The sequence below is a fragment of the Aquila chrysaetos genome, chromosome 2 (genome assembly GCF_900496995.4).
Source record: "Aquila chrysaetos chrysaetos chromosome 2, bAquChr1.4, whole genome shotgun sequence".
Taxonomy (NCBI): domain Eukaryota; kingdom Metazoa; phylum Chordata; class Aves; order Accipitriformes; family Accipitridae; genus Aquila; species Aquila chrysaetos.
In genome coordinates this window covers 41,033,682-41,060,226 of record NC_044005.1, presented here as the reverse complement: position 1 = coordinate 41,060,226, position 26,545 = coordinate 41,033,682, and the positions used below count along the sequence as shown (strand labels likewise).

Sequence of the window (26,545 nt, the reverse complement as noted above, 5' to 3'; positions counted from 1 at the left end):
ATATCAGTTCTGGAGCCGCGGTTTCCTCAGGTGCAGAAAGAAATTGGAATATGTCCTTAAAGAGCTTTGGTTAATGCCTGTTCCAAAGCTCAGTGAAGCTCAAGGGAAAAAAGCACTGTTATTTTTGTAGACTTTGGTCAGTCTTTCCTTTGTTAGAGTAAATCCATCTGAAATCCTTGTTTGAAAGGCAAAGGACAGTCACCAGTTCAAAGACTGGAGCTGTTACTCAGACAGAAGTCCTCCTGAACCCCAGGGGCAATTTTGTTAGAGTATGGCACAGTGTCTGACCCACCATTAGCTCTGGGAACAGATTTTTTGATGGCACCAAACTGGGTTTCTTTTTTGGGGGATTTTTTTTTCAGCGCAAACCAGAGAATCCAGGCAGGGAGGGGGCTAGGGTGAATGGGCACCGGAAGCAAGATGAGCACATGTGTGCATATACACATGCCAGTTCCTGTAAACCATACTGAAAAAAAAACCCCAAACTCCAGATCTAGAATTATGGGACAGTGCAGGCAGCTCTTACCTCCTCCACTGGCCCATTTGCAGGAGGTGGACTGGGAGGAATGCATAGGATATTTCCCCCCATCCTGGGGCTAAGAAAGCAATTGCTGCTTCTGAAGAGTGCTTAGCTGAAACTTTCCCTGCCCCTTTCCTAGGATATACTGAGGGAAGGATCCTTGCACTGCTCCTATTCCTAAAATATCCAAAGTAGATTTAGTATTGTCTTGCAGTACTGTCAGAAAACTTTCTATAGTAAAATGCAGCCACTACTGGTGCAGGATGCAACAGGTGTTTTACCAGTGTTAAAAATACCCTGAGAATGTTTCAGCTGCCAAAACTACTGGGGTAATCTGGGACTGCTGAATGTGGTTTACAAGCTGGGAGTTGTCTGAGGTTCTGGGCTAACCCTTCTTTTGTAGGTTGCTTCATGACCACAGTTGTTTTTTTGTTTCAGCTGAAAATTCCCCATTCCTAAGAGATTATGCTTTGGCAAAACTAGCTTTAATTTTTTTTTGCTAATCTGTTTACCTAAGGAATTTCTGTTCTTATAACATCTGGTTATGAGTAAGGTGCTGCTATTTTTATCCTTTTAAATGCAGAATAAGCAGGTATATATCCACTATATCCACAAGTAATGTTTTGGCAAGAGCATCTGCTGCAAAGATAGACATAGATAGTCTCATATGGGTTTCATTGGTGTCTCCACACAGAAGAAATCGTCTTAACGGCATCACACCAGGAACAAGAGATCTTAACACTTTACCTTTCTCAGCCACAAGCTCTCTGGACTACCTTGAGCAAATTCACTGTGCAAATCTTTTTTTCCTCAGTTCTCATAGTGAACTGTTTGGCAGCTTACCCTGCAAAAGGAGATCAGTGGCATTTCTCCTGCAGGTCTGCTGTGGAGACTAATGGTGGAACAATCTTCACAGAGAATCTTAAGTGAAACAAGCCTACTGCATCTGCATTGGCCACCAAATCTGATGCTTTTGTTATTTTGAATTAGAATAATCAGTGTGAAATGAAGCAGCCCTCCTCCCCCATATTTGCTCTCCTCTTTCTTGATTTTTATTAGCCCATTTAGTGCTCCCTTGGGTGTCTTTGCGTCATCTATTTCTTGTAGTATTATGGTGGGTCAAAGCATCCCCCTACAGTTTTAGCATGCCTGTTTTCAGGCTGTACACAATGCGCTTATGCCCATACTGAAGGGCTCTGAAAATTTTCTGCCAACCACGCTGGTATCTGTCATGTGTGCTGTGTTCACTGCCATTTAGTATCCCTAACCTGAAAAACGGTATGAAGACAAATGGCAAAGCTCCAGGACCTCTTTTCACTTACAGAGGGCTTGAAAAACAGAGCGGAGAGTCAGGATCTCCGCATATTAACCTGGTTTCTTACTGTCCTCTTTGTTAAAGGAGTCAGAAAACTGCATCTCGTGATAAACAGTTCAGGGTTAATTTCACACAATACTGCACATAACTCCCTCCTTCTTTTCTCCTCCTCCCCCAGCCTTTCACACGAGCTTTGAGTTATGACTCTCCTACACTAATGAGATAAACAACATAACTCATTGCAGGTTCTGCTATTTCCTCTATAAGCAAATGGTTGGAACCTTCTCTGGTTGCCCTATAAGGCACTGGAGGGAGAGACAATTGAGCCAGGACTGAAGACAGTAAGACCTGTACATGCATTGTTTCCATATGCACTGCAAGATTGACTGTGGAGGGGCTAGATTCAAAGCATTCAGAACCGACCCTTTCCTTGTTGCCCCTCCTTTGTGTTAACAGTCAAAGATCCACACTTCATGTGAGCCAGCACAGTGACAGATGGGGTCAGGGTGGAGAACTGAAGGTAGCATTTGATGGGTTTGGATCAAGTGAAGGTCTGGTGTATGTTTTTAGTTCATTGGATGGCTGTGTATTAATGAGTAAGGGTATTGTGAATAGGAACAGAGAGCTTACCTCAAGGGGTGCAGAGATGGATGTTGGATCATCCATCTGTTATCGATCTATCTGCCAGCTGGAGTGGGCTGTAGGTCCTCTAGGGAAGAGGCTTTCCCACCTCTGTCTTTTCAAGGATACCTGCTTTGTTTCTTGTTGGGCTTTCAGCATTTGTGGTTGGCTTTCACTGTCCTGGCTGAATCCAGAACTGCTATTTTTATATAATAGCACTCAATAATTGAACCCACATTAACAGATACTCCCCCAAAACTGCAGTAGATCCTTGCTCCTCTCTGTCTGGGACAAATGTTCAAAGCTGTGCTGCTTATTTCATTCAAATGACTCCTCTGTGGAGGCCTGTGCAATGGAGGGCTGATTCTGTCCTGTTGCTTTGGTGTCGCAACCGCCATTTCAATGTTGTGAGCAAGTTCTTGCACAGGACCTGCTGTGAAAGGGTGAGGCTTCTTGCCTCCACCTCTTTAATGACTCACATCAGAGCCAGGCACAATCCACCTCATCATAATAGCAATTGTTTGCAGTGGTTAATGTTTGCAAAGTGGCATGAAGAAGTGTGTCCAAACATCGTAGAAGTGCTAGTTATTCACATTTTTATTCACAAACCAGTCCTAAGCGCCTTGCTCTGAAATGTGTCCTTCTTGGGGTGAGCATAATGCCCAGCAAGCAGTGCAGCAATGAAAGAAGGGTGTGAAAAGCCCCAGTTCAGGAGCATTCTGTGCCCTGGAACAGCCAGGATCTCTGCATATACTCCATCGCTCGGCCAGACCCAGGCAGCGTGCTGTAGATCCTCCGTTTATGCACCAAGGCCTTGGAAGTAGGTGGAAAGTACTGGGGTCTGAACTGGCATTCCCAACAGTTTAAACATTTCAAACCAGGAGCTTAGGCTTCACTTACAGAATTTGATTAGCCCATTCCCTTGAGGCAAATAATTTTGTTGTGTCTTCCCCCCTGCCCCACAAGTAACAGGATATTGTTTTTTTAATTATCCTCATTTGATTCAGTGAGTCAGTTTTGTTCCCAGGCTGGTACACTCTACTGGCTACTTCAGAGGGGTGAGAGAACTCTTGGGCCTTTGACCTGTTCTGCTTTACTGGCACCCCCTTTGTGTTGTCCAGCTGTTCACTGTTGGTACAGTTTCAGATATGGTAACACCATGCCTGTCCTCTCTCTTACATGGTCTTACCTGTATTCTAAGGGCAACGAGTCTGGGATTGCAGTCATGCTCTGTAGCCCCTTGAAGACTAACAGCAGCAGCAGCAGGACAGAAAAGCCAAAGTAGAATTGGTGGACAAAGAGGGCAGGGGAAGCAGGGGACAGAATGAAATTCTTCCAACTTTTCTGTGTCTTGCTGGGTATTTCTGTGTGTCATGAGTATCTGGGGCAGTTGAGGATGCTTTGAAGCACTTGGCAGTGTGCTTCTGTGCCCCTAGTAGCGATGCATTCACGAAGCCCTGCTGTGTTCTGAATACAAGAAAGCAAAGCATAGCTTGAACGTTGGCTAAGGGGTGTCTGTCAGGAGAGCCAGGGCAGCTCAGAAGCCAGCAATGCCAAATGTGATTCAATGGAGCATGCAGTAATATAAACATTACTTCTGTGTCTCCTCCCCCATTCAGGGTGTTGGCATGAGGAGGTAATAACCAGAATGAAGAATCTGTCTTCAAACAAAAGTGCAGAGTTTAAGCAAAAATACATAGTCCAAATAGCCAGACCTCATGGATCTTGGTTTGCTCCCACTTGGAAGACACAAATTTCCTGAGCTGCTTTGTGCATCAGGGCCTTATGATTTGCATGTCGGAACTTCATCTCTTCTCTCCCAAGGGGCTTTCTCTGCCTGTGGAGGAGGCATCGCCCCTGTGACCCAGGAGAGTTTGAAATTCTATTTACCCTGAAGAAATCACAAATTATTTATGTACAGCTCTGGTTTCAGTAGAGCTGAGTGATGTGTCTAAGTGAGACCTAGATTCTCTGTAGGCCTGATCCCAAGAGGTGCTGAGGAGCCTCAGGAGCACTGGATGCCTTGAGTGCATAGTTCTGCCTCATGATTTGCAGGATTGAACCCTCCAACAAGGAGACACTGGAAGGGCACGAACAAAGATGCTAGAGACAGTGCTTGTGGTTTACAAACTGAAATGTGATTATATTTATTTTTTGCCTTTAATCTTCAGGCCTGGCCCCAGGTCAGCTGTACACGTACCCAGCACGTTGCTGGCGCAAAAAGAGGCGTTTGCATCCCCCTGAGGATTCCAGACTGAAGCTGCTGGAAATTAAACCTGGTAAGTATTTGTTTGCCCCTCTCTCTCTCTCTCCTGTGCTGCAGAGCAGCTGGCATACATGCAAACCTGCCATTTAGTCCTTGGACTTTATCTTTGCCCCTCTCCAACCATTTCTCTTTGCATCTGTTGCATCTTACTTGATTTGCTGTAACAATAACCACCAAACCCTCTGCACACAACTCATCCCTTACAGAAATGTATACAGCTTGTATTGAATGCAATGGGAGCTGAATTTACCTTCCGTAAGGGTGAATCCTGGCCTCTATTAGCAAATTGATAAGGATGTAAAGGATCAATGTATTACTAATTATTTCCTCAATGTGTTATTAATACAGAATCTCACTCTGGCATCTGCTGCCTAATCTTTGTGAAAAAGACCGCTGTGTGTGTGAAACAGTATACTGATAAGATTTTTCATAATGGGGCTGGGGACCAGGGGTGTGACTAGATTATAAACAGCAAATAATAAAAATTAGTGAGCATATGCCACATTTGTATATGTGTGTATGCCTGTGTGTGTACATTAGTCCATTCTTCTTTCATTCTTGTTGTCCTTGATACTCTTCCCCTGGATGCTGAATGAGTGACTGTAAAGCAGATGTGGAGGAGCTACAGCTGTGTCAGGTAGAGCATAGTGCTGTGCATTCTTCCCTGCAGTTAGTAATAAAGGGTTGCTGTCTTTGGGGTCCCCTATTATGAGAAAGAGGGAACACATGTACTCACAGCTGTATGTGGTTTTTAAGAGGCGAGACACTGCAGTATAAAAAGTACAGGAGAAAACCCCAAAATGTAAATTAAGAATATTTTAAAAACCTGTTTGACAGAAGAAGGTGCCTGGGAACTGAGCTATGCTCAGCAATACTGATGACTTTGCTTCTATGCAGTAGTTGGTGAAGAAAAAGGAAGGGGCGATAGAGACAAGTTCTAAACCCAGTAAAATCAGAGGGAAAATTCATGTTGATTTTGGTAGAAAGAGTTTTTGAAGGCTCCCTGCCTTCAATATAGGAGATGTCAGCAGACAATTGGACAAGAGGAAGAAATGCCTGTAACCACTCACTTGGGGTTCAAACCAAGGGTGAAACCTCAGCCAGCAAATAGAACCAGACTTCACAGCAGAGCTGCTCAGAAAGAACTGGTGAAATCAGTCAGGTACACTGATGGAAATGAGACTGGACTCTAGGAAGAGGATGATGTTGGCCCATAGAAATGTCTACCTCAGACTTTGTGATGATGCAAACACTCTGTGGCTGCTAATTTAGTAAGGTAAAGCAGTAATGCAGAGTTTGACTCTTCTTTGTTTGCATTATGCTTCTTTGCTGTACTCACTGAATGCCAAATTAGTGCATCCTACATGCCACAGGGCATGAAAGGCAATTACCACAAAGTTATCAGATAAAGAGACCTCAGCATGTCTGCCTCCGTTGTTTTCCCTGCTATAAACATCTCTTCTGCATCTCAGGAGTGCTACTTTTGTTGCATTGCCAGTGGCAGCCAAATTAGGCAAGTTATATTGCTCTGCCATTTAAATCTATTTTCCAACCAATTTCTTTCTAGTGATTAACTTTCCTTATCAGTTACACCACAAAATAATTTCACTCCATCTGTGCATATCCAGAATAGACTCACTAGCCAAAAATGGGATTTTCCCCTTCTCTGATTTGAAAGTATAAAACCTATGGAAAACATTGGATCTCCATTTAAAGGTAGCTTTTGACAATTTGAGAAAAAGATAGTGTAATTTATTTTCAACATGGACAAAAGATAGTGTAATTTATTTTCAACATGGACAGCAGAAATACTGTACATTTTGGAGGGGGACGCTGTGGTAAAACCTAATGCTGAACCTAGGAAGCTACCTTATGCTGACCTCTTTGTTCCCCAGTTAAACATTAGCTGACTGTGTGGGGCAAAGATGTGGCAATTTAAGATCCCTTAAAAAGCACAGAGATGACAACTGTAGGACATCTGAAATAAATTTGGAAGAAATCTAATCTAAATGTTCCATGGTTTCACTCCACCTAGGGCTTGGACATCCTAGCCTTGGCTTAGAGCTGTTCTCAGCAGCTAGAGAGTGCTTGTGCTGAGTTAATATGTGAGTAGCTGATTTTTATATAGGAGGCTGTTGAGTTGGTTATATGTTATATAACATAGGCGAGCAATGCAATTCTACAAATCAGGGCTAAACCTTAGTTTTATTATGTTTTAAATTTGTTAACTGTCTAGAAGTACTTCTCATAAGACTGCCACTGTAACAAACACAGAAGGGGATCTTGGCTCCGAAAGTTGCCAATCCAGCAGTCAGTGGGATCAGCATCGGGGGTGTAAATACTTGCTTGGACTGCACCTGGGCTTCTGGAGTGGCTCATTATAGCGATAAGTTGTATCCAGAAGTTTAAGACTTCTACATAATTCAGGAGATACATAGACCTAGGATTTTTGTTTTGGTAAGTCATAGCTAGTCATCAGCTGGTCAGTAAGTAGAATCAAACTACCGTCTTGCTAGCAGTTCAAGGGTATAATAAATCGTTTAGTAATAATATAGTATTTATAGTTACAACCTACTTTTGCAGTGTTAGTACCTTGCAGGTTTAGGTAGTGCGTGACAGAACTCAATGAGTGAGAGTTTCATATCTGGTAATATCAAAACCTAATGAAAAAAATAATCATGCTCCAATGGTCTCCTGTTTTTTGTAAAATGCAAGTCCACTATAATGTTTTTCTTGGGGTCAATTGCTGCGTGCTTCTTAATAGAACATGGTGCTTTTATTTCCCTGGTCTGTTGCTTTTATTTGGTTTCAGGTGGAAGTGTTTGGTTTTAAGAATAGTTACAGCCAAAGTTGTAAAGATCAGAACACTGGAATAGGTGTTGCTGATGCAGTCTTTAGATGTCTGTTTTCCTCTGCCACCGTACTCAGTTACGTGCATGGATTGCCCTAGTAAAGTTGTTTGATCAAGGGTCTAGCAATGTTCATGTTAATATTATTTCTAAGCATCCTCCAAGCCATCCAGTAGCCTATCCAATAGATATGTGGTAGAAATAAAGTGTTGCCAAAATTTACTTATGATAACTGCTTCAGTGACAATACAGTGAATGTTATTACCAGACCTTTAGGAATTACTCTAAGTATTCCTGACATTTACTTTCACATGGGCTGGTCTTCCTCTTTCGGTGGTATATTCATATCATTAGAACCAAGCACTACAGTTCAAGTGCAGCCAAGTTTTTGTCCTTGTAATGGCCATGAGCTGTTACACGAGTCATTACAGTATAGCAGTCAAGACTCCTATGAAGGGTGGTATAGATTTGAAACAAATCCCCAGTCATGGGCAATATATTGACATGTTGCTAATAGTGTGATTTTCTAGGTATAGAGTGCTAAAGTTACTAGATGTTGATACTTTCATAATATTCATGAAATTAGACTTCTGTTCAACCAACTATGAGCAAAACTGATTCTCAGCAGAACTAGGCAGTGGTATTTGCACGGCACTTCAGCACAGAGCAGTGGGAGGGCTGGAAGCAGCTCGTGCTTCCACACTCAGTCCTCAGCTGGCTGTTCTGCCCAGTAAAAGAGCAAGAGCAGAGCAGAGCTCCCATGCATGGGAGGTCTGTGAGTCTGGGAATGGATGAGGGAGAGGACTGGGCTGGGCTGGGCTGGGTAGCCTGTTCTTCTAGAGGAATGGAAGAAGAAGGAAAATTTCCAACTCTTCTACCACCACCTTGAACTGCAGGTGCTGCGAAGGCAAGCTGTAGGGTTCTGGCCCTCAGTAATATCAGAGCAGCTGGAAAGATGAGGGTTAGAAATGGAAGAGAGATCCCTGATTACACCCAAGGCCTCTTGAAATCTTAATTGCTCCTTGTCCTATATACTTAGTAGTTTTGTGGTACTGGGTGGTGTCATGATTCTGTGTTGGGTCAGGTATCAATATTGTGGAAGTGGTATTATGTACAGTAAACCCTGCTGACAGTCAGGTATTACCCAAGCTTTGCAGCTATGCAGATGAGAACAGATAGGGTGCGTATGGCCAAAAACTCTGGTGGAATTTAAATTGGTAGCGTCCTACTACAGTTTTACAAGATGGCTAAATATAGCTATGTACATACATGCACACAGAGCTTTTATTTCACATAAGTAAGTGTAAAGAATATGACTGGAAAGCTTTTGTCTCAATTCACTGCTGTCCTTTGGTTTTGGACTGAAAGCCAACAGTAAGGTCTCACAGCGGGCAGTCTTCCCACCCACTTGCAGGGTGTGGAGTAGAGTTGTGTGTGCTGCTACTGCGCTGAGAATGAGCTGGTGTCCTGTGCTAGTGTGTGTCCTGTGCTAGTGCCTGTCCTGTTACTTGTCTCTGGGCAGTCTAGTGTTCAGCTGAACTACAGAAATGGCTTTTTTTTTTTACCAGCTGTTGAAGAGGTAAAAGTAAACAAAAGTATTTTTCATTTGCTGTTACGAACCATGTTAGAATTGTTTGAGGCAAGTACTGACAACAGATTTTTAGGTGCCACTTAAACAATGCCTGATCTGCTTTTAGTCTGGCATATGAGATATACCTATGTGAGTGTGCTTGTAGATGAATGAATGGAATCCTTACAGATAAGCTATTATCTCTTTTGACCATCTCAATTTATCTTGTGGAGAATGTGTCTGATTGTACAAGGTACTGTGTTTCTCCTGGGAAGCGATGAGTGCCCCCAACTTTTGTGGAAGATGCTCAGCATGTCTGTGGAGTCCGTGGTCTTTAAGATGGGGCACTTCACCGAGATAAAGTTAAGAGGAAATTAAAAAGGAAAGGACAGAATTCATATTAGTGTCACTTGTATGATAGCATCTAGAGACTCAAGCAGCATGTTAGATCATCATCCCGGGAGTCGTTGTGAAGGCTTCTTGTACTCTCTGCTATAGTCATATACCATAGCAGATCTTACAGCCCAAGTATACAAAATATAGTAAAGAAAGTACTTAGATTGCAAAATTGAGAAATGAGCGACAAAGATAATAAACTACTTCTATGAAGGTTTAACCGGAGGTTTGTGGTAGAGCTGGAAATCAAACCCAAGAACAGAGAAAAAGCTCAGTTCTCCTGAGTTCCATATTCTTTTTTCTTTCCCTGGTTGCTATGTCCAGTGTCACTCAAAGATATTAGAGCCTGAAAATAATTCAAAACACTAACTTCATGAGAATTTCCTTTTATCATTATTCTCAGGCCAATTAATATTGCCTAGTTTCACTTTCAATTTCAGCGATTTCTACACAATCACACTTTGGTTCTTGTTCAGTACTAGAAGACAGCAGTGTTGTTTCGCTATGAACACTCTAAGGAAAGGCACATCTTCTCTTAACAAAAAATTTTGCCACTATTTAACATATATGGAAACTTCTCTGTGATTAAAGGTTAGGTTCTTGTTATGTTATAAAACCTGCCTGTGTCTCCTCTTTAAGATCCATTAAGACTGTCTTAGGATCAAAACTGGCAGAATAATTCTGGTGCCAAATAAATGTACGTCTGTAAAATGCAGTTTAATTGGATACGATATTCCTAAAGGGGGCCATACTATCAATGTATCAAGTGTTCAGACTTCTGACAGGTTTCTGCAGATGTGAATTTACGGAAGATACTTTTGTGTAGAGCTTATTTTAGTTTTTTTTAATTGTTCATGGCTTTTATAAATATTTGCTGTCATGAAACTGAAATATGGGCCAGATACGATGTGGCAGCCAGCAGACAGAAGCAACTTTTGTTCTCTGATGACTTGATCTAGAGTCCTCATGTAAGATGGAGTTTAATAGCCTGTTATCAACTTCTGTGACTTTTGCTGTCTGCCCTCCAAAATCTTGAAATTAAAATGCTTTTTAAAACCTGCTTTTTATTCAAGTACTTCTGCATTCTGAAGTACTTTGGCTTTTAAAATAACTCTCCTCATCTTTTATAATATATTCCTCAGTACTTTAAAATATCACTGATTTTAGGATTTTTTTTTTTTTTCCTTTACTTCTTTTTTTCTTTTCACATGCCTGATTCCACCTGCCAGGTGTTTAGTTGCGGTAGGATTGGAAATGGGCTCTGCATATGTCTGCTTCTGTGCTCGGGCATCTGCACAAGCCGGAGGTGCTGCGAGGCCAGCAGAGGGAGCAGTGAATAGCGTGTTTTTTTTGCAAGGGCAGGGCCTGACTCTAGTTCACGGAAGCTGAAGTCAGGAGCTACCTCTGCAGAAATGAGTGGAGCTCTGTGGGTGTAAAACTAAAGTAGGAGAGGGATTGAGCCTACTCCGTGAGTCAACTTTTTAACAGATTTTCTTCTGTGGCAGGAATAGCCTGTTTTAAAATTATTATTTGTTAGAAACAGGATTTGATTTTGGTAGGTGGTGCCAAAGCAACAGTCCTGCCGTGTATTTATGTCAAGCGTTAGGCAAATATTAGGTCAAATGTCAAATAACTTAATGTCACAAAGTGTGGACGATGATGAGCTTCATATTGGAAGAAGCTGCATGACCCATGTCAAAGAATTTTACTGAGCTACTACATGGATCCTGTAGTTTCTGGTTGAGCTAGAGCAGATCTCATTTTCACCCATTCCCATCAATCTTTATTTTTGGCACCTCATGCAGAAGAAAACAAAAAAATGGTTAACTTTTTGTGACAGGGAGGGTGGGTAATTTTCAGTTCTCATTTGATGTGTTACAGTGCACATCTGCACGCTGGCCATGCTGAATCCTGAGGTTGGTCTGTCATGTACCTATATATCTCACATTTCTGTAGCACTTGGGAATAAAATGAAGCTTTATATTGTGAATCCAAATCTGGGAGCAGGGATGCTGGAAGGACTTGATTTTTTGGTTTGTTTTTTTTTTTTTTTAGGGCTAGATAGTCAATTTCAAAGTGTAAGAAAAAGGAAACATTCATAGTGGCTGTAGAAATCGCTGAACACTCCAACTGGTGGTTTTTTTCTATAATTTCTTTAGCAAATCGAGAACCTCTCATGTGAATGGGGGGAAAATTAATTTTTTACCAACTCTAGCTTTTTTTTATACCAAAATACCTATTTCTGCTGGCCCTTCTCTTTGGGGCTTCTTACCCACCAAAGTACCTAAGTATTGGCCTAAATTTAAGTAGGTGTTTATTCATCAGCTAAGCCTGCAGCTTACAGATGAGTCCATCAATGCTACTGAATCAAAACAGTAGGCTCCAATTCTCCACTAATCTTGCCTTCAGATTGTTCACAGCAGGACATGGCACCACAGGCAAGAGCTGCTGCTCTATGGCACTTACATCCAGCTATGGCTCGGGTTAGAAAAAGTGACTTTTCTGTCACCGAGAGAAAACTCATCAGTTTGTGACCTCCTTGTGAATCAGCTTCTTCCTTTTACACTTGTATTTAACCAAACTCTATTCCATCTCATCCACCACCTTTAAATTCTTCCTACAATGGGGACATTTGCTGGTCCAAATCTCTGGCCAGATAAAGTTTGCTTTCCTGTTCTTATGTGGCACTAAGAATACCAGAGAACCTGTCCCTTTCTGCATGTATTCACTGACACTCAATCATGATGCAGAAGTCCTGCAGTGAAACATCTTTGTCCCATTGCCAGTCTGCAGTAGAGGTGCTGATCTCTGAATTTAATGTCCTGCCCCACTGGGCTGGATTTGGCTGGGATAGAGTTAATTTTCTTCATAGCAGCTAGTATGGGGCTATGTTTTGGATTTGTGCTGAAAACAGTGTTGATAATGCAGAGATGTTTTCGTTATTGCTGAGCAGTGCTTACACAGAGTCAAGGCCTTTTCTGCTTCTTGCAGAAGCGAGTAGGCTGGGGGTGCACAAGAAGCTGGGAGGGGACACAGCTGACCCCAGCTGACCAAAGGATATTCCGTACCATATGATGTCATGCTCAGTATATAAAGCTGCGGGAAGAAGAAGGAAGGGGGGGATGTTTGGAGTGATGGCGTTTGTCTTCCCAAGGAACCGTTATGCGTGATGGAGCCCTGCTTTCCTGGAGATGGCTGAACACCTGCCTGCTGATGGGAAGTGGTGAATGAATTCCTTGTTTTGTTTTGCTTGCATGCGTGGCTTTTGCTTTACTTATTAAACTGTCTTTATCTCAGCCCACGAGTTTTCTCACTTTTACTCTTCTGATTCTCTCCCCTGTCCCACTGTGAGGGAGGTGAGTGAGCGGCTGCGTGTGCTTAGTTGCCAGCCGGGGTTAAACCACGACACCCACTATCACTTGCATCACCTGTACCCCATACAGGACTACGCAGCAGCAGGGAAAATGGAATATCTCTTTTTCTCTTACCTTCTCAGTGCATAAAATGGTTGATCTCATTTGTCTATCTCAGAGAAGTGCCTAACAGATAGTTAATAGTTATTTCTGGAGAGTTTGGGAGGTGTAGGGGAGACCTTTTTATTTAAAGGAATGTAGGAATAAAGCGTGCCACTTGCCAAGCCTTTAAAGTGCCAGTATTAAATGTTTTGGCCATCAGCATGAAGCCTTGAAAAACTGATATGAAAGTGTACCAGCTCTGGTGAAAAACCTGGGCTTATGTGTACCAGGACGGTGATGAAAAACAAGTAATCTGTTACACACCCATATATACAAATAAAGAGGCTTACCATAGGTGAATTGTTGAGCCAGTTTTCACAAGGCTGGCTGTGCAGTGTAAATGTTAGAAAAATATCTTAGGTTTTGCACAGTGTAACTCTTCTTGCTTCATTTTGGCCACTGATGAGCTGGCCTTCTGCATGTCATGGCTGCCAGGGCTGTGATAACTTCTTCAAATCATGCACTGTTCTTGCTAGGTATTGTTACGTGTGATAAGCTGCAAATTCTTAGACTAATTCAGCTCAGTAGGTTCAAGGATGTGAGTGAGTATGTGTTTTCCCCCAAATGGGATTTCATGATTTTGCAGGTATGGAAATAAAACATGCTTATTTCTAGAAAAGCAAATAATATTCTATAAATAGTCCAGTAAAGAAAACAAAAACATTGTTTCTGCTGCTTAACTCCGCAGTCATGCTGCTAGAATTTACAGGATTAACTTTGTGTAAATAGTTTCTCTTTCATTTGTGGGATCTGGAACAGGTCACTACAAGTATTTTATATGCACAGTTTTACCAGGAGAACTGTGTTGGTTAGCTAAGATTGCTCGTATGAATCACCTGGGATTACTCCTGGTTCTTGTGTGGCTGAGCCAGTTTGCATAATTAGGAGAAAGCTGCATGAAGAAGCCACCAGGCTTTGGAACCTCTCCGGGTTTTGATCAAAAGCCCATTGAAGCCAGACCCCTCTGGCTCTAGTCATCAGGCTAAGGCAGAAGTAGAAACTGAACAAGACAAGGCAATTTTGGAAATGGTTAAATCTCTATCTTTCTGAGTTCTCTAGGTCTTGTCCTGGAGAATGGGAACGTAGGCTGCATGTGCATTGACCCACAGACACAAGGCTGTTGCAATTTCAGAAGCAATGCAGCCACTTAGATGTGATTTTTCCACTGGCGTGTAGTCTCAGCTGTATTTAGTATATTTGTGAAAATAGAGTTATGATTTTGGAGCCAGCAGGTTTTGAAAAATGTTTTGGTCACTACAATAGGCCATTAAATTGAAGGAATGGGTTGAGCTGATGAGCTCCCCGGAGCCTCTACAGTGTGACTGCAGGTCGTCTCTTGGGGCTCGATCTGCAAGATGTGGGGAAAGCTTGGAGGGCTCGGGCAGCTGAGATGGCATTGGCTTGAAATACCTGGGCTGCTTGAGAGGGAGCTTGCTTGTGGTGTCGCCACCCTTTCTGTGTTATCCAGCCCATTGTTTTGCTCTTTTGCTTTTCTTGGCTACTCTGTGTTTGACCTACATCTGGCTGCTAGGACGCGTCTTTGGGAAGAGCTTTTTCAGCATGTGCCTCTTAAGCTGCCAAGGCCTGACTGTGAATGCTGTGTCTCTAGGAGACATATTATTCCTACTGGAGAGGTAAAATGCTGTGGGATTTATCCCCTCACTATGAAGTTAACATTGATGTTTGTAAGTAAGCATCAGGATTACTTATTTCTGAAATAAACAGATTTAACCTTAAAAAGAGGGGAGTGCAGGTGAGCTGAGGATGGGATTCTCTTCTTCGGGAAAAGGGGGCTTTGAAAGAGTGTTTCGGCACTCCCTGAGTAGGCATGGGGGGCCTAGGAGTGGGTTGCCCAAGCAGTTCCCTCAAGGCTTGTCAGGAGGAAGGGGTGTGGGAACCCCTGGGGAAGCGCCAGGGGATTGTCCCTGGGGAAATGCTGGAACCCAGCAGATTCATTTCCCCCAAGGCGCAAATCATCAGCTCTCCAGCAAAGGGGAGGGGCAGCTGGGAAGCCGTCTGCCCTGTACAAGTCTTGCAGCTAGAGCTGAACCTGAACAGCTTTGCTGGCAAACCTCCTGGTACTTTTCTTAGCATAGCCAGTACCGATGCCTGAAAAAGAATAAACTGCATCGACAAAAGGATTTTTGTGAAGCACAAGAATAGTTTAGATGCAAGTACTGGACACAAGATCCTAGGAAATGGGTATCTTTTATCTAAGTCACTGCATCTATTTTGTATGTTCATGTGAGTAATCCTGGGAGTTCTCTGGTAATCACATGAAAAGGGTTTATAGGATCAAGTCCCCACGGCTTAGTCTTGTAAGATGCCAAGCTGTCTAACCCCAGACAAGGAAAGCACCTGAGCTTGGGCTTTAAGAACACGAGTGATCTTTTTGTAATTGATGGGACTTGTCACATGCTTAAAATTAAATCCACATGTAAAGTACTGGGTTCGACCAGACTTGCAGGTTTTGGCACTTAGCATCCAATAAAGTCACTGGGCTACTAGACCAACCATATAGTAGAACCTGTGCACTATTTTATATAGAAAAAAATGTTCACAAAAGATAGCAAAGAGATTATGGAATATCATTACATTCAAAATATGATTTTTAAAAAACTTTTATTCAATTTTATTGTTCTCCTGACACATAGCAAATGAAATTGTTTTGTAGTATGAAATATTATAAAATTTATAGCAGGTGATATTTTTCTGGTGCGTAATATAAAGGAATGAGCAATAAATGTTAATATAAAGTCCAGTTTGAAATCTTACAAGCAAGCTCTACAGATTTGCTGAGAGTAGAATGGAAAGTGTGATGACTTCCCCTCCCACATCCCTGCACCTCTGACCACCTTCCTTGGTGGAAGTCTTCAGTCTGTCATTCCCATTCTCTGGATTAAACATTTTACAGCCTCATAATCATCTTGTACCTGAGAGATATTAAATATGTTTTTACTAGATTGCAATTCATTTCAATATTCCCTGCATTTTGCATTTGATTGCCTTAGAGTTTGTTACATGTATTTTATGCATCAGGATTCTGACACCATTGGTGTTTGCCATGGCGTCCATTCCCAAAAATGAACTCCTTGGGAGAAGGAGGGTCAATGCGATGTACGTTTGAAGGAGAATTAAGAATGGAATAGATGGATACAGCTTTTCTGTGCAATGTCTTCCAGACCAGAGATCTCACTTAGGATGCACTTGGAGCATGGTTCCCCTTAAACAAACAAGGTAATTTAGGGCCAGGACCTCAGCCGTTGTAGGTAGTTACAGTTCCATTAAAGAGTACAGTAGGCAGCAATTTCCATCAGCTAAAACTATGGTTCCTGATGAAGGAGAAAGGATGAAAACTTTACTCCTCTTGATGGAAATGATGCACTTCTGAATGCATGTGATTGCCCTTGGGAAGTATGGGGTTGATGTCTCAGGAACACACATGATCATGATTAATGTCCTATGCATGTCCTACAGAGCTGTAGTGAAAATCCTTTTGTTGTTGGCCTAAAATAAACATCATTGTATGATGGCAATAAAAGACAAATTTTCAAAGCTGGCCCAGACAGTCAGAGTGCTAAAACTACATTTAAACACTTTAAGCAAATGACTCATATCTCTGTGTTTTTGAGAGATGGTGAATGCTTTTATCTTCTCATTATTTCCTTGGTGCAATGTCTGTGAACGACACAGTTACAGATATGCGCTACTGTGACAAAGTGAGGTTCATAGTTATAGGAATTTCTGGAGTGATTTTGTATTTGTAAATGATGCTATGGGTACATCTGCCATGTCATGCTCATTGCCTAAGTGAGGTAGCAGCGCGGCAGGAGAACTGGAAACACAGAGGCTGTATCTGTGAGCAATGCTATAGACCAGGACAGTATCAGCAAACAAAGACACTATTAACTAAATAGCAAGGAGTCAGGATTAAGTGCTTTGTGCCTCTGAAGCTGCTATACCAGGGTTGGCACTATAAATATACTTCCAGTATGTTCTTCCAGGGAGCTTTCTGTTAATATCTGAATGGGCAAAATAAAAAAATTAACCTCTCTCTGCTAAAGATGATGCCCCAAGTACGTCTGAACTCTCAGCAAGTGCTACAGATGGAACCAGAGTGCATCCAACTTTTTTGTTTTGCCTTTCAATCCTGAATCTTAATTAGTTCCCTACTGCTTTAGTACATGCACAACATTTTAATAGTCATAAGGACTTACTCCAATCCATGTTGCCATTTCCACAATTCACTCTTTCATACCAATAGCAATTCTCCCCCCCCTCCCCGCCCCGCATTTAGGAATAGCGTAAAGAAAACTAAATAGCCAGGCGTGTAGCTGTAGATTGATGAGGTTGTCACACCATTCTCTTCACCGTTTTCTTCCAACCTGCACTGTGCTCTAATAGACGGATGATTGCTGGGGGAGGGAGAGAGTTAGCAAATCCCACAGCCAGATGTTCAGGGATGGACAGAGCGACCTTCTCAAGGAACCCAGAGGAGTATAACTGTGTCCTTCTGAGGGAGAAGGACACTCAGGTGCCTCTGGCTGCCCGTGTTTATCTCTCTTTTCAAAAGGAGCACAAATGGGCTCAGCATGGCTGCAAGGATGGATGTTTCTCAGTGCATCGCGGGAAATGACCAGTCATCCGTCTCTTCACTGTGGAGTCTGCCTGCAGCCATCAATCTTGTAGCCCAGCACGGCAGCTCCTTTGGCTTAGTTTGGCTCAATGTTAGATGAACAAAGGGAAATGAAAGCTGAGCAGGGGGAAAGGAGGGAAGAGCAACTATTCTCTATTTCACTTTGTTTTCCCCTTGCATGGCTATCTCTCCCTTTTCCCCATTATCATCTGTTTTCACTCTGTTTTGCAAGGTGCAGAAAGGGCCCAGAATGTATATTTTCAGGATCTAGGAGTTTACAGCGTTTCTCTGTAGCAGAGAGGAGAAGGGAGAGAGATATTGAAAAGGCATAATTCAAGGCCCAGAGCTTCTATTTTTCAGACTTTTCTGTGGCAGTTTTCAGAACAAGTGTGCCACAGTTTAGCTGCAGTAGGCAAGGAGAAGGAATATAATAGCTTTCCTCCATCTTGCTTTTTTCTCCCTTGTTCTTCCTGATTCCTTCCTCAATACCACTTTAGTGTTTTCAGGTGTGTACTTCATCTCTCTTTTCCTGTTCTATTCAAAAAGCAATAAACAGAGTCACATGAAGGGTCTTTCTGAAGAAAGGTATGTACTGATGTCCAGAGCCATGGTGGCAGCTCCTGTCAGCAATCGCAAGCTTGCTTGAGTCAAGCCTGCTTGATGCAACAGTGCTGGGGCTACGCAGGCTTTGCACAAGCTGCCTGAGCTCATCCAGCACCCATGGTTCCTACTGTGAAAGTGGAGGTCATGCCAATATCTTCGTTGTAGTTGATATGCAACCCATCAGAATAAAAAACATTCAGATGTGTCTGCTTGTACACTTATCACTGAATTAACTGATTTCAGCACTGAACTTAGATGAGCCAGTTTTTGCCTAAAATACTCAGATTTGATGTACTTTGAGCCAGGCTGGAAGGAAAAGAGGTATGTGAATTCACTACCTACTGGACTCCCACAGCTAGGGTCTGCTTTTTTCCATGGTGAGCTGTAACATGGTTGCTTATTCCGTTTTCCCCTAAATTTTTTGGCTCTGGATATCATAGCAGAACATGTTTGGCTTATTTTGTAGAAGGCTTATTTAGAGATAGCATTTTTCCCTTAGCACTGCCCCACTGTGGTGTTTGATTGATGTATTTAAAAGAACGTGTGATTGCATTTACTTATTAATTTTCCTGGTTGACCTCAGTGATCTAAACATCAGGTCTGAAAGAGCCAGGCTCCCCTGCAGAACTGTGGTAGGAGATTTCTCTCTCCCACTTTTTACTGTAGGCGAAGAACTGAGATCTCCCAGGCATACACAAAGCTTATTAGGAGATTCAAGGCCCAACTAAGCACTGAGATGGAGCAAGGGAGCTCTGTAAAATCAGATACTGGACATAGAGACGTCTGCGGAATCTTTACCTGCTTTCAACCCAAATGTGCCATCTGGGGTGAATAGATTTATGCCAAGATGGGGAAAATTTATACCATCATGGGTTTAAAGAGCTGCTTTGCAGTTTGTGCTGAGTTTGTTTTTTGTTTTTTTTTCTTTTTACCATAAACCTAAAGCATAAACCCTCAAGGAAAACATTTGTTTAGTGAAAAGCAGTTTCTCCTCCCCCACACCTTGCGTGAGCAGGCTTTACAAGTGGGCACAAGACCTTTCTGAGTGGGGATATTCAGGGAATTCTTTCATACTTTCTTTACAAAATAGATAGCATCCTTTTCCAACCTGTGTGTTTAATTGTGCTCCTTTTGAATGAATGGTCATATTTTCTGCTGCTACCCATTTTGCCTCCCTGCAAATTTTGAAAAAGACAAATCTTGTTCATGTTGTCATGAGACAGCCTACCCCAGATGGCACATCTGTGTCTCGGGATGCCCTCTGGCTGGCCTGTTGGCAGGCATTCCCGTGGCTTTGAAGGTCACCTTGTTTACACCTTGCCTTTCCCCCCTCCCTATTCAGAGTCTTGCTGAGCCTGCAGGCTGGGCTTCACCATCTGCATTTTCTCTGGTACCATTAATCTTCCTGTTTACCATTCTGTTATTAATTCTAGAGTTCACCTTTTTGTCTAAACACTTTATAGGCCTCTTGGAATTTCTTGCCTTTTTGTGGCAAGAGATCTGAGCATCTCAGTAGATGATTTGCTTTGTTCTCTCCCATTTCTGAAAGGATACCTACTAGCGTCTCATGCCATTTTTCTATTACAAGCCTTCCTTCTTATAATAACATTTTTTAATTATATAGCTTCATCTGTCAGATGCATCTTACCGTATGAGTAAATATTATCCTCATTCCTTGGAATTTGTGAATCGGCCACTGAAATCTGGTATCTGTGGAAATAGTCTTGTTTTTTCAGTGTTTTTCTTGGCTGGAAAAAAAATGTGTTTAAACCTGGCTTTGTGAGAACCTGTAAGAACACCTTGCATTTTTGGTGCATTTTGCTTGAGTGTCTGAATGCCTATGAATATTAAACAAGCCCTACCAAACCCCAGAGGATAGATGAAGACTATCTCCATTTGACAGATGATGGAAAAGCAGAGGGTACCTTTGTTAGAGTTTGGCCCAGGATCACATGGTGAGACAGCAGTGATGCCAAGGGCAGCGTCTAGGGTGATTGTTCCCTATCCCATCCTAAAATCATTGCCACTTTGCTGTGGCCTTTCTGTTCTTCAGTGGTTTATGCAGGTTTGGTATTTACTGAGCCAGGGATGCTGAACCAGCTCTGCTTGGCCTGGCTGACTTCTTCAGACACTGCACCATGTGAATGTGGCTATCCTGCTTCCCCGGCCTGCCTGGGTTGCAGAGCACCGTCTTCCCGCATACGGGAGGTTTGCAGACAGAGATGCAGGATCAGGACCGGGACACTTGTAATCTGGTGCTAATAAGCCCTGCTGCACCCTTGTTGATGCCTTCAGAGCTGACTGGGTGTCTCTGCCTGCTCCCCAGCACGGTGGGTTTTAGAAGGGCCTCATTAATGGAGTTGCCGCATCATGTGGCCATGTGGAGCCAGCCAGAGCTGAGCGCTGCACTCAAGCAAATAACCCCCCTCAGTCCGGAGCATGAGAAAGTGCAGAGCAGGCTCCCAAGAATCATTGCAGGACTCAGATTGGCTTTGGCAGGTTTATCAGCTCTGGCTTAGTGCCGGCTCTGCTAGGCCTGGACTGAATTAATTGGGATTCTTGTGCACTGCAGTTGAGAGATAACTGCATTACAGAGATTTATCTGTTACTAAAGGTATCCCCTCCACTGTCCTCAATAAGGAAGAGGAGAAGCTATGCAGAATCTCACAGAATTTGCAGCAAGGTTACAGCACGGCTGGTTTTATGCTTGGTTTATGTATGAATTTGCATTCAGTACGAGTGGTTTTATTCAGTGCTGTCACATATGGAAATAGTACAGTTGATTGCAGTGGAGGTCTATTCCCTCTTACCATTTGCAGAGTGTGCAGTGTGGGGCTGACTGGCCCAGCTGCGTGGTGTGGGGGTGACTGGTGTTTGCTGATAGCTATCTGGTTACTGGACAATAATCAGATTCTGGTTCTTCTGATGGGTCAAAAGGCCCATCCATCTATGTATCTATATGACCACTTGCAGATAGGTAGGCCAAGTTATTCTCTTACTCCAAAAAGGCCAGAAGCCCTGTTAGGGTGATGCTAAGCCCAAAGGAATAGACTTTGTACTCGAGAATTTTCTCTGAATTGTAGCAGTTACCCAGCCTCTGTCCCTCGATATTGCCTACAGTGTTGCCTGATGCTGCGAAAGTCCTGGTGCAGTGTAAGCCCGTCTAGAACAAAAATGCAAGAATGACCAGAACACCAATGAGTGCTAGAATAATGTTATTGAATGGAGATATTCCTTTATGATTTGAGCCCTGAGGGCAGTTACCTGATCCAGCATTTAGCCTGATGTTGTAATTTGGCAGTCTTTGAGAAGCAGGTACAGTATATTATATGTGACAATGATTTATATCTGTGCTGAAAAATAAATCTGTAAAGAACTTCCAAGAGACAACTGACAGGCAGGCTGGTTTTTTTTTATTGAGAGATTTTATAGAGGCATTCTAGTCTGCCAAAGAAATACAGCTGCTTGTAAAGTCCACATTCTGATGATAGGCTAAACTAAACAATGCTTAACCTTATGTTTGAGGGTCTCTGCTGTTTTCTGCAGCCTTATTTCTCCCTCCTGTTGTGCTGTATCTTCCTGGGACATATTTTAGCTAGGGGCTCATAGAAGCTTTCCATTGGATCCTGGTCTTAAAATTCAAAGTTGTCCTCTGATTTTTCTGCAGTTTACACCCAGGCTGAAGAGTGAAAGTGTACAGTCCTCCCATATCATAGTTTCCTCTGTCTTCTTCCATCTCTTCACTTTCTCCCCCTGCTCCCTGCCAACCTCACCATGAGACTAGCAGCTTTGCAGGAAGAGGTGCTAGGGAGACATTGGGATTTTCCAGTCTCCCAGTGCTCCCTAGAGCAAAGCTCAGTAGTGCCTAAAATTTGCAACAAGTGTTTACTAAGATTCATTTCAGAGCTTTATAGGATCCCATGGCTCCAGCCTGAAGAGGAGTTTCCACTTAATGGCAGATAGTCCTCTGAACTATTCTTTCCACACAAAATGGTTTGTTTCTGAGGAAACAAATACTCTTTTGCTTTCAAGTAGTCTTGCTTCTAAAACTGGCTTATCATTCCCTTTGACTGGATTCTTGTTCTCACCATGGCCCTGTTTACCTTGAGAGTGCAATAATATACATGAGGTTTGAGGGTGGAATTGGTGGGGGAGACAAAGCGTTACTGGAGTAGCCTTACAATCTCCAGTACAGCCATGGCTTTATTGCATCTGGCTTGGTTTAAAAATAAAGTGAATTTGATGTTTACTAGTCTCTAGGGGCATTTGTTTGGCTTTATGGACTCAATGTGAGAGTCTGTGTTATCAGTAGTCTGGTCTCAAGGGAGGCCCAGGGCTGGGCTGGCAGGAGGTCCTGTGGACCGGAGTTGGAGAGGGTTGTAAGTGTAGAACTGGCACTGACAAGTTTGCTACAGATGGGTGCTGAATTGCAGTAGTGTTGGGAGAACAGGCTGGGGTAGCAGGCACTGTGGAAGGTCAGGATTAAAGCATAACAGCAATAATGTGAGCATCTGCCCCTGGGATAGCAGGAGATGGTGCAGTGAAAAAAGCATTTTGAAGATCCAGATCTGCAGGAGGAGTGAAGATCTGTGCTGTGCTGTGCTGGCAGAGACACACTTAGAAAAAAAGCTTGTAGAGCCCTGCCTTTAGTACACCTGGTTCTGGTCACTGCTGTGAATGCATCAATTCCAAGGACGCTAGCAAATCACTGTACTGGCCATGAACGTAACAAGCAAGCAAGCAAACAAGCTAAGGAGAGGCTGGTTGTACACACAGAGAAAAGCTACAAAATCCAGCTATTCACGTAAGGCATTGTCTCCTCTTTCTTTCTTAAGGGATTCCATCCTCCCCTGCCCCCACCCTTTGCACTCTAACGCTATATTTGTGCCTTGGAGATGTGGAGATGAGCGTATGATGGATGGATGGATGCTGCTTGTCTGGGTTTTTCACCACCATTTCCCCTGGGGCACTCTGTCTGCTGGCAGAGAGCACCATCCCAAAAGATGGTATCTTTTGCAAACTCGACAGCTAACAGACAGCTTCTCTCTCTGCATATTTCCCCAAAGAAGAGCAGGCTTAATCTGGTTTTTATATGGCATATTTCATTATAATCTTTTTGACTTCCCATGTTCCCAATACGCCATCATAAATAAAACGCTGGGGGTGGGAACAGCAGAGATGCTGAGGCTTCACACTCTTGTGACACTGATAGATTCTCATTTTAAACTGTCATGGGATTTAATTGCTTGCTGAGCCACTGCACTGCACTTTCAGACACATCCTGCCACATCCTCTTAATGAGCTTAGTGGCTGCATTCACTCAGCAGTAGTTCTGTTTGCTGTGAATTAGGTGGCTTTTTTAGACCACCTATATGATTTTAAAGAGGTAGTGGTTATTAAGGTAATATCCTCGGATTTATCCATCTTAAACAGCACTTCATGGACTCTTAATGTATAGTTTCCTCTGGCACTTTCTATGTTCCAAAAACCCGGCACCAAGAAACAAAAACGCAAGAATCTATGTGCAAAGTCAGTGTTTGTCTAAGAGGGTTTTTGGAAGCCGGATTGCTTTGGTTTGCATAGTAGCTGTCTCTGGCATGATAGATCATGCTGGAACTCACCCAATAAGTATCTCTGTTCCCAATTAGAACTGGAAATGGAGCTGCTTACGAGTGCACAGAGATGATGGCTTGGGTGGCAGCTGCTACTGTGGAGATGGAAATGATCCATTGTAAAACAAATACATTGCACTGTATAGAAAAAGGGATGGTTGTTTTTAATTTATGTTTCAGAGAGACACAGAAAAGTTGCTTAGCTCCCAATGCGTTGTAAACCAAACGTAGCATATTTAAGGACAGGAATTTGCAGCTATTTTGGTGAATCAAAACTTGAAAAAGCCCACCATTTTGTAGGATTTGTGAAAATTAGCTTCTTTTGGAGGCAGCAGTTCAGTAGAAAACAGATACAGGAATGATGCTGGCATGGGTGCTCATTCAGATTCTACCACCACGGTCTAAGGACCTTGATAAATAGAGAGGTTGCTGCACTGAGCTGGTAAGCAGAAATAACCATGTTAATTTAATCATTATGAAAGGGACTCTGCCAAGTTAAGAAACAAATTTTAATTATATGCACACACATATTTGAATTATAATATATGCACAATATTTAGCTGTGACACCAATAATACCATGGTTTATTAAAACAGGAAGAATTCTTAAATAACATTTTATTTTTCATTGATGATTTTTGTTGATTTGACACTTCTATTTTGTATGGTTCTGACTATTTCCTGTATCTCCTACACTAACCAGGTGCTATTACATTTGCAATACTAATCAAAAGGAAATTTATCTACAAACCTTCTTAAAGTTTTTATATAAAAGAGTAAGCTTTTAGTTACAGTGCTTTTACTAGTAGTTATTACTTGTAATAAAGATTATGTTCTCTGAAATTGCAATGTCTGAGGAAGAACTTGTGATACAAACTAGGAGTTACAATAGAAAGAATTTACAACAATTAGTGGGTAGCGAATGTTATTACCTATATTTAAAAAGGATTTGGATGTGATTCAAGGATTTAAAGACCCATAAATTCTACATGAACATTTGAGAAATTGATTGAAATGGTAATTAGGTATAAGCAGTAAAGCACCTGGGAAATGATGATATAGGAGGTTCTAACTGACTACTTTTTTTCTTCCTACCAAGGAAAAACATGTCTTACTACTTTTAAAATTCTTTACATGATATGTAAAGGACTAATAGGTAAGGGGGTTGACAATTTACTTAGACTTTCTGAAGACCTTTAGTATGCAATAGGCCTCCAAAGAGGATCAAAGCATTGTCTTGGATCAAAACTTTTAGTATAAAAGATGAAACAAAGAACACAATGAAACAAAGAACTTTCATTATAAAAAAAGGCTAACAGCTGGTGCATCAAGGTTTGGTGTTTGGTCCAGTGTTGTGTAATGTAGTAATGAACAAACTGGAGAGAGGGAATGTTTTGTAAACTACGAAGATTTGTACATAGTACAAAGTTATTTAGAGCCATTGTGGCCAGGGAGGTCTGCGTGGGCCTCCTTGGTGAGATCTGAATGTGCTTGGTGAATGGGCGGCAGGAGGGACATTTTAATTTGTCACCTGTGTGTTGAAAGTATTACTTACGGGAAGTTCTTGTTCCTATTACAAGGTTCCTAATTCTGCTTAGATTGGACATTGCAGGACACTGCCTGAAGGGTAATATAAAGAATATTGTAATGCATTTATTTAAATGGGGTGTGTGGCCTCATCTGAAAATATCAGGTGCAGTATTGGTGCATCTTGGGAAGATTATTGAAAAATAAGAGGAAGTTAGAGAGCTCTGACAGGGTAAAGCCATATGGAAAACTTCCCACAGCAGAGTAATAGGAAAGATTGTGACTGTTTATCTTCAAAAGGAGAGGAATAAAAAGAAATGACAGAAAAAGTTTGGTCAGGAACTTCTATCTTCCCTGTCTCATAGCAAGAACAAGGGGGCAAGCAATAAAGTGAAACACTCCCTTCAAACCATTGTTTAACTGTTGAACTCACTCAGGTGGGAAAACATCGAGGGCAAAAGTATATAAAAATTCAGAAAGGGCTGGGCTATTCTGTGCATTTCCAGAAGACCCAGGAACTGCAAGTGATACTGCATTTATCCCTTAGGACTGACCTGTTAGAGATCAGGATGAAATGTAGTATTAGGGTAGATTACTTTCTTTGCATTTCTCTCCTGACAGACACTCATACCTTCTTCTGCAGCATCTGATGTGACTGCATAGTACAGCATAACAAATATCAAAGCAAAGAGAGGAAAGTGTGGGGTCATGGCTTAATTTCTCAAGCCTAGAAGGCTCTCTCTGGCCTTGTTTGAAGCTTCTGATGTTGGCTGGTACCTTCATAAGCAGGACAGTGGGTGGAACGGACCCTGATTTGCTTCCATACAGCAGTTCCCGTGGTCTGGGGGAAGCCTTGATCTTTCACAACAAAAATACATTTCAGGCATTGAGTTGGCTTCTCAGTTTTCTGTAGGGTACAGGCATAAGATGAAAATATACTTTTCTAGCTTTTGTGGAAAAATCCTGGAGAGTTAAATAGGAAAGACTAAATTAGGGATTTAGTGAAATGAATTTAATGATCCCTAGTAGTGTTTAACTATTTCTCTAGGTTAACTGAGCCATCGTTTAGATTTTTGGAGACTTTTATCTCTGAGGATTCAAAAAGTGGTTTGGAAA

At 42.2% G+C, this 26,545-nt stretch overlaps 1 protein-coding gene across 9 annotated transcripts in view; it reads left to right on the top strand.

Annotated features, from left to right (window-relative positions):
- DPF3 (double PHD fingers 3) overlaps positions 1-26,545 on the top strand; it is a 198,047-nt gene that overhangs the window by 71,128 nt on the left and 100,374 nt on the right. For all 9 annotated transcript variants that reach the window (XM_041122017.1, XM_029996849.1, XM_041122009.1 and 6 more), the window contains exon 3: positions 4,628-4,735. In XM_041122017.1, the coding sequence (XP_040977951.1) occupies positions 4,628-4,735 (108 nt within the window). The remainder of the gene's footprint in view (positions 1-4,627; positions 4,736-26,545) is intronic.